The sequence below is a fragment of the Gobio gobio genome, assembly GCF_949357685.1.
Source record: "Gobio gobio genome assembly, chromosome: 12".
Taxonomy (NCBI): Eukaryota; Metazoa; Chordata; class Actinopteri; order Cypriniformes; family Gobionidae; genus Gobio; species Gobio gobio.
In genome coordinates this window covers 7,860,625-7,869,548 of record NC_137105.1, presented here as the reverse complement: position 1 = coordinate 7,869,548, position 8,924 = coordinate 7,860,625, and the positions used below count along the sequence as shown (strand labels likewise).

Below are 8,924 nucleotides of genomic sequence, written 5' to 3'. Positions count from 1 at the left end.
TTCCATTTCTGATCTCAATGTGCAACTGATGCTTCCTTTATCCTTTTGCATATCACATAAAGAACAGTGTAAAATCCGATGTTTAATTTGTGATCAATTAAAGGGTGATCTAAAATCCGATCTCTGGCACACTTGCAGTGTATTACTGTGCATTATGCATGACATTATATACAAATTGCATTAAATCAAGATACTGTATATGAAGTTGCAGTCTACTTTTCAGCAAATTTTGGTCAGTTTTAGACACGTTATTAAATTTTCTTTAATGCTTTGTTCTGTCATGGTTGGACTGTATGTGAGGATTTTTATAGTTGCAAAAAAACTGGTAAGAATAATTGGTGAGGCAAACCAGCATGAACATTAGAATGTTTAAAAGCTCTCAACGATCTGAGCGTAAAGCAGCAAAAACTCTTGGTGTGATCGTGGGTGCCTTTATTATTTGTTGGCTGACTTTATTTATTACCTCTGTGATGGATGCTTACATCAACTTTTCCACCCCAGTTGTTGTTGTTTTTTTTTTGTTTTGTTTTTTTAAGTGTTTGTCTGGTTAGGTTACATTAACTAAACCATAAACTCCATCATATATGGCTTTTTCTATCCATGGTTTAGAAAAACCCTTTCTCTCATTATATCAATGACAATATTTGAACCAAACTCATCTGACCACTGTTTTCACTGTTTATCTTCATTTCATTGCGATTTGACCTCACATAAATAAATAACAGTGTAAAATCCCATGTGTTTATCTGTGAAAAAGATCAAAAGATCAGTGGCCCATATAAAAAAATTTACTTTTCAATGTTTTGAAGAAAAAAAGCAGTCCATCTTCGTTCAGTTGTGAAGTTGTGAAGCAGACATGACTGTATTTTAAACATAAAACATACATAAATACCATGTCCAAAAACTCACTCATTTAGTAAGCCCACTCATTTAGTAGGCCTATATGAGAAAAAAAGAAAGAATCCTCTACACTTATTAACAGCATTTGCATAGAGTGCTGCAGTAATGATGTATTTTTGTAGGCCAACCCAGAAGTTAGTTCCCAGGGTGATACTAAACTCAATTGTATTTGACAAAACTCAATAGTATTTTTTCCATTGGCTTTTGAATTATTGCAGACAATAAGCTCTGTGACTAACAAAAAAAAAGTTTATGATTCTCACGTTTTGTTCATCATGATAATCTTCACAAATGAACCCGACTTTTATACATTTTCAAGTATAAAGACAGTCGGCAGAAGTTAAAACCTAAACGTGGTCGCATGACTTCAACATCACCACCAGCTTCCGAGAACTTTTTCAGTCTTTGTTTAAAAACATTTTCTTTAGATATAACAGTTTGCAAGAGCATGATTATAAACACATCTTGATATATTATATACTTCTCAGAAATATACTTAAAATTGCACAAAAGCATAATTGACTTATACAGACAGAAATGTCTAAGTATATTTGGCCTATACTTGTACACAGTCTTTTGATCGAAATATACTTAAAAGTATAATTAATTATTCTATATATATATATATATATATATATATATATATATATATATATATATATATATATATATATATATATATATATATATATATATATATATATATATATATATATATATATACTTGGCTTGTAGTTTACTCTTTTGATTGAGTATTCTAATAAATACTTTTTCACATAGTTTTACGTCTTATAAACTTGCATTAAAATTGCATAAAATATTGATTTATAAAGAAAACAGATATGTTCCTAATTATAGAGTTTCTGAATTTTTGTGTAGGCTAGTTCACTGGTAATGTACATAGGAATTTACTTCAAATCTACTTTACTCTTTCCCCGCCGTTGACTGAATTTTCCTGCTATCAATGTTTTTACCGTTATAGGTAAGGGGCTCTATTATGCATCTTCTGAAACAGAATCTCTGGATCAAAACACAGGAAAGAAGAAGCAGAAACAAATGATAGAAGATTGGTTATGCAAATGTAAAATAATGCGATCATCAAACATTAAACAGCATATAAACTGCCTAACGTTACCGAATTAAATATCAAACCCATGAAGAGGAAACAACTGTGAAGCTTTGGGGGTGTTGATGAACTCGATATTCTCCATCTGTGTTTTGATCATCATTCTGAAACCGATCCGCGGATCCGGACATAGTCTTTGACAAAAATGCGATTTTCTCAGCTTTTTGTTTAAAATGTTTACCCATATTCAAGTGTTGATTAAAAAAAAGGATGCACAAAGCTAGAATAAAATGTTTTTTAAATGGAGTTACAGTTAAAGTTAAAGGTATATATTAAGTATAAAAAATGTATACCTTAATAGGAACATAGTAGTATACTTAAGTATAAGTGCAATATACACTCACCTAAAGGATTATTAGGAACACCATACTAATACTGTGTTTGACCCGCCTTTCACTTTCAGAACTGCCTTAATTCTACGTGGCATTGATTCAACAAGGTGCTGAAAGCATTCTTTAGAAATGTTGGCCCGTATTGATAGGATAGCATCTTGCAGTTGATGGAGATTTGTGGGATGCACATCCAGGGCACGAAGCTCTCGTTCCACCACATCCCAAAGATGCTCTATTGGGTTGAGATCTGGTGACTGTGGGGACCATTTTAATACAGGGAACTCATTGTCATGTTCAAGAAACCAATTTGAAATGATTCGAGCTTTGTGACATGGTGCATTATCCTACTGGAAGTAGCCATCAGAGGATGGGTACATGGTGGTCATAAAGGGATGGACATGGTCAGAAACAATGCTCAGGTAGGCCGTGGCATTTAAACGATGCCCAATTGGCACTAAGGGGCCTAAAGTGTGCCAAGAAAACCTCCCCCACACCATTACACCACCACCACCACCACCAGCCTGCACAGTGGTAACAAGGCATGATGGATCCATGTTCTCATTCTGTTTACGCTAAATTCTGACTCTACGATCTGAATGTCTCAACAGAAATCGAGACTCATCAGACCAGGCAAAATTTTTCCAGTCTTAAACTGTCCAATTTTGGTGAGCTCGTACAAATTGTAGCCTCTTTTACCAATTTGTAGTGGAGATGAGTGGTACCCGGTGGGGTCTTCTGCTGTTGTAGCCCATCCGCCTCAAGGTTGTGCGTGTTGTGGCTTCACAAATGCTTTGCTGCATACCTCGGTTGTAACGAGTGGTTATTTCAGTCGTAAGCTGCGTTTCCACCGAAATTACCCGGAACTATTTGTACCAGGAACTTTTTTCCCAGGAACTTTTTCTCCCCCAGACCTGCTACAATCTGCGTTTCCACCGCGGTCTAAAGTACCGGGGAGATTAGGCAAATTAGTCCGGTGACGTGGGAATGCGCGCGACTGCTTCTCCCAGTTACCGACGGACAGTAATCACTTTTGCGCGATACTGTCTGCAACAATAACAAGTGTAGGTGATGCAAGCAGCGCTGCTTTTGCTGATTATGTACACACATTACCAACACTGTTTATTTAAACGTGCACTTTCACCTGGTTTGACCATTTTAATGCAAAATGGGATGATGGGCAATCCAAAATCTGAATGTGTTGTAATAGCTCAATTCCAAAACAAAACATTTTCTATAAAAGGATAATGAGGTTTCAGTCATGACAGATGTGTGAAAAGTTAATTGAATGAAAACAATAGACTGAATTAAGCAGTTGAAAGATTAGGTACTAGACTGCAAGTATTTTATTTTTTATCACAATAACATCTCTTAACATTCACAAAAAAAAAATTCACATGACTAGTATTACAATATGCTTCATTAAATGCATAATTTTAGAGACTTCTTCCTCAAATTTGAAATGAAGCAGGACCACACTTATGGCTTCACTTAAGTTGTGGTTATAAGTTATTATACTACATTCACATAGTTATACATTTAAAAATATAATATTTGGGTTTTCTAGATATGTTTATGTGCATATTCAGAAAGACTTGCGAGCAGCAGCCCTTTTATTTGCTTCCTACACTATATGAATACAATTAGAATGTGGTTATATAGTTAGAATGTGGAAATTAAAGACACAGTGACATTTTACACATTTTACTTTATTTTAGACAGATTAGTTCTTACAAAATTAAAATAAAAGTGTGCAAAGACAAATAAATTACTAGAACAATAAAATGAAAATATAAAATGTGAAAACAACAATATAAAAAAAAGTGTATTTTTCAGTAACCTTTCCAAGAGCTGTGCCAACACGTACAATATATAAAGTACAAGTGTGGTAGAGCAAATGCTTCATTCAAGCGGCTGGTCATTGTGGCTACTTCTTGAACGACTGGACAAACTGTCCAAGAACAGACAGAAACCCGGTCTGAAAGTCCCTCTGCTGCCGTCTGCTTTCTTCCGCTTCTGACTGGTGGAATGCCAGCTCTTGCCTCCTCATCTCTCCTCGGCCTGGCCATCCAGTAACAGCTGCATATATTGGTCAGGCTGTTCTTGTCCATGCTGCAGGACGGCCCGGTTAGCATCCTCCATGTCCCTCAGTGCATCAAAAAAGTCACAGTCCCTTTTCCTTTTCTCTAAGTAGAAAAATTGCACAGAAACACATGGAAATTAATACACAAGGCAACCATGAAACAATAGAAACCATCAATTAATTATTTAAAGTGTTTTCACTACAAATAATGAACAATTGTTTGGCCAGCTTGAACAATGCCCAGTGTGCAATTTTTATCATGGGCAATTTAAGTTTACAATTAAAAACAACAAAACCATTAAGGATTACACATCAGTTTTTAAATATATACACATTTTTGTCAGCTTTATAACGTACTGGTGACCGCGGGGGAAAACACGCTGGTCTCCGTTGCCTGCGATTCATCAGGGCCACTCGTTACGTCTGGAAAAGCACGTTGAAAAAAGTTACTGCAACGTGTTTAAACACTGCAACGAGTTTAATAGATGATACCAAGATGATATATTTACCTTCAACCCACTCGGATTCCTGGATGGTTTCCAACAACGCACTAGCCGAGTCTTTCGTTACCGCTGCCCTAGAAAAGGACGGTCTGTGTCCCAGCAACGCGTCCAGGCGGTCATAACACTTGTTGATACGCCGGTCGGAACCGCTCCGGTTGTTATGATCCTTTAATTTCTTGTAATCTTGTCTTAATTTCTTCAATTTCTCTCTGCACTGTTTTCCAGTGTGACTGGAACCGAGTCGATATCTTCAGGTATACTTTTTCATTACGGGTCGCCGTTTCCAGTTCCCGCTGGATGTCCTCCTCCGCATATATGCTCAATAAAGCCTGAACCTCGTCATCGGTCCATCGGTCGAATTTATTGTTGAACTCCATTGTTGCAAAAAAAATATTTACTGAACGCAAAACGCACGGAACCCACCTCGCAAAAGACTTGTAAATATGGCGGTGGAAAAAAAAATAGCTGCGAGAGCTCAACCAATCAGCATGTTCAGCGCCCAAGTCCCACCCCCGAAAGTTCGCGAACTTTTGAAAAGTCCCACCTCGCAAGCAGGGCCATTTGGAGGGGGAAATATTTACCCGGAACTTCATTTAGACCCTGGTTCCTGCGGTCGAAACACACCGAGTTCCCCCCCAAAGTTCCTGTTCAGGAGTTCAGGAGATTGTCTTGACCAGGAACACACCCTAAATGCATTGAAGCAACTGCCATGTGATTGGTTGATTAGATAATTGCATTAATGAGAAATTGAACAGGTGTTCCTAATAATCCTTTAGGTGCGTGTATAATAATATACAAATAGTAAACTATAAGTATGATGTTGTGTTACTTAAAGAAAGCTTACAAGTTTACAACAGAGCTTACTAGAAACTGCACAAACCAATGTTCGCCGCTGCAACACACACACATTTACAAAAAGAGATGAGGCTTTGTTTCAAATGCCTCGTACATCCTGTGCAGAGGCCCTCTCTTCGACGGGGATCGTCACATTCTTTGCCGTAGCTGCACTCTCTATTGGCGGCTGCCTGGAGTGCAACGAAATGGTGCTGTCGACCCTGCGGGCTCTATTTGCCAGCTTCAATGAGGATGCCGTTCCCTCCACTCTCACTCTTCTCTCACTCGGGCCACGCAGAATGTAGCAGACAGAGAATGCCAGAGCAGATGAGCGAGCCCACACCGGAGCACTCCCCGCGTGTCTCGCTCTCGGAATCCCCTTCGCCAGTCTTGTTCACCCAGGATGACCAACGCCCCTCTCAGTTAGCGGCCGATCCTATTTCCTTTGGCGGACCAGAAGCGGAGGAAGACAAGGATGACAGCCTTTCGTTCGCTGCATCCCGAAGTGACGAATGGTCGGGCTCCATCGTTGACCCCGCAACTTCTGTTCAAGCCGATTTTCTCAAAAGTCGCTTTGGATAAAAGCGTCTGCTAAATGACTAAATGTAAATGTAAATGTCCTGTCTGTCGTTAATGTTAATTAAACAACAACAACAATAGGGGAAAAACAAACAGTAGCCTAAACTTAAAGCACTGTTTGTATCTGTATCTTTATGTTGTATTTACTTGTCCTATTGTCATTTGTTTATAAGTTTATAAGTCAAATTGTTTATAAGAAAAAGTAAATTTCTGGAAATTACCACCACAAAATCAGTCATTTTGATCGCAAAAATATTGCAAAATCCTGGAGGGACTGAGTATTCAATTTCGGACACAGCATAGGTTGCTGCTGGAAGAGGTGTTAGTGAGGCCAGGAAAGGGTGCTCACCCTGCGGTCTGTGTGGGTCCTAACGCCCCAGTATAATGCTGGGGACAATATACCGTAACAAGCAAGGTCCTTTTCATGAGACATTATGACACTACCTCAGTGGCAAAAAAGTAACACTGATTAAAACCATACGTATATATGTATAAATATGACAAATTAATAATACACAAACAGAAAATTCAAATAATGTCATGTCAGTCTGTATATCCTATGTATTTTTAACTCTTCATTTTTAATTGTCATTGATTGTCATTTGTTGCTCTGCTGATGTGGGAGGGTCAGAGAAGAGCATGAAGAGTATTTAAAGGCCTAACTAGACTAAATACAACACCATTTTATAGGTTCTTGTTTTCTAAGACAGGCAAGATGGATTTATCTTCACAAGAAGAGTTTTGTTTTCCTGCAGTGAACAACTCTTGTCTTAAAGGCACACACCTTGTGTCCACTCAGACTGTGTTGTATCTCATATTGGTGTCGGCGATTACTGTGACTATTCTAGGAAATTCGGTGGTCATCATCTCCATAGCGCACTTCAAACAGCTCCAGACTCCCACTAACATCCTGGTGATGTCTCTGGCTCTAGCGGACTTGCTGCTTGGACTGGTGGTCATGCCTTTCAGTATGATCCGTTCTGTCAATGGCTGCTGGTATTATGGAGATGCCTTCTGTTTGCTCCACTCCACTTTTGACTTATTTCTCACATCTGTGTCTATTTTGCACCTTGTTTGTATTGCTATTGATCGACATCAGGCTGTGTGTTATCCACTTCAATACCCTTCAAGAATAACCATACCTGTTGCATGGGTCATGGTGCTGATAAGCTGGTGCATGGTTGCTTTATATTCATATGGTTTAGTGTACTCTAAAGCTAATGTGGAAGGACTGGAGGAATTTATTAAATCAAGATACTGTATAGGAAGTTGCAGTCTACTTTTCAGTAAATTGTGGTCAGTTTTAGACACATTACTAACTTTTTTCTTGCCCTGTTCTGTCATGGTTGGACTGTATGTGAGGATTTTTGTAGTTGCAAAAAAACATGTAAGAACAATTGGTGAGGCAAACCAGCATGAAAAGGAGAATGTGTTTAAAAGCTCTCGACGATCTGAGCGTAAAGCAGCAAAAACTCTTGGTGTGGTCGTGGGTGCTTTTATTATTTGCTGGCTGCCGTTTTTTATTAACTCTGTGATGGATCCCTACATCGACTTTTCCACCCCAGGTGCTCTTTTTGAAGTGTTTGTCTGGTTAGGCTACATTAACTCAACCATAAACCCCATCATATATGGCTTTTTCTATCCATGGTTTAGAAAAACCCTTTCTCTCATTATATCAATGACAATATTTGAACCAAACTCATCTGACATCACTGTTTTCACTGTTTGACTTCATTTCATTGCGATCTGACCTCACATAAATAAAGAACAGTATAACATCCCATGTGTTTTATCTGTGAAAAACATCAAAACAGTGGCCTATATAATTTAAAAATTTTTCAATGTTTTGAAGAAAAAAAAGCAGTCCATCTTAGTTTGGTTGTGAAGTTGTGAAGCAGACATGACATGTAAATATACAAAAATACCATGTCCACAAACTCACTCATATAGTAAGCCCACTCATTTAGTAGCCTATATGAGAAAAAAAGAACAAATCATGCACACTTATAAACAGTATTTGCATAGAGTGCTTCAGTAATGATGTATTTTTGTAGGCCAACCGTAAGTTAGTATCACCCTGGTTCCTTTCACAAAAACTCAATAGGATTTTTTTCCATTGGCTTTTGAATTATTGCAGACAATAAGTTCTGTGACTAACAACAACAAAAAAAGTTTATGATTCTCATGTTTTGTTCATCATGATAATCTTCACAAATGAACCCGACTTTTATACATTTTCAAGTGTAAAGCCAGTCGGCAGAAGTTAAAACCTAAACTACACCATCGTCGCATGACCACCGGCTTCCGAGAACTCTTTCAGTCTTTGTTTAAAAACATTTTCTCTGACATTTAGAGTTATAATAGTTTGCAAGAGCATGATTATAAACACATCTCGATATATTATATACTTCTCAGAAACTTACTTAAGCACTTTAGGATACTTGACTTATACAGACAGAAATGTCTAAGTATATTTGGCCTATACATGTACACAGTCTTTTGATCAAAATATACTTAAAGGTATAATTAATTATTGTATGTATACTTGGCTTGTAGTTGTTTATTTTTTT

At 37.7% G+C, this 8,924-nt stretch overlaps 1 protein-coding gene across 1 annotated transcript; it reads left to right on the top strand.

The window, feature by feature from the left end:
* Nucleotides 1–7,069: 7,069 nt before the first annotated feature.
* Nucleotides 7,070–8,083, top strand: LOC307134554 (trace amine-associated receptor 13c-like; the record flags this gene model as incomplete). The annotated part of the gene is made up of 1 exon (XM_079830364.1): nucleotides 7,070–8,083. One exon carries the CDS (start codon nucleotides 7,070–7,072, stop codon nucleotides 8,081–8,083), a length of 1,014 nt encoding a protein of 337 aa, XP_079686490.1.
* Nucleotides 8,084–8,924: the final 841 nt, after the last annotated feature.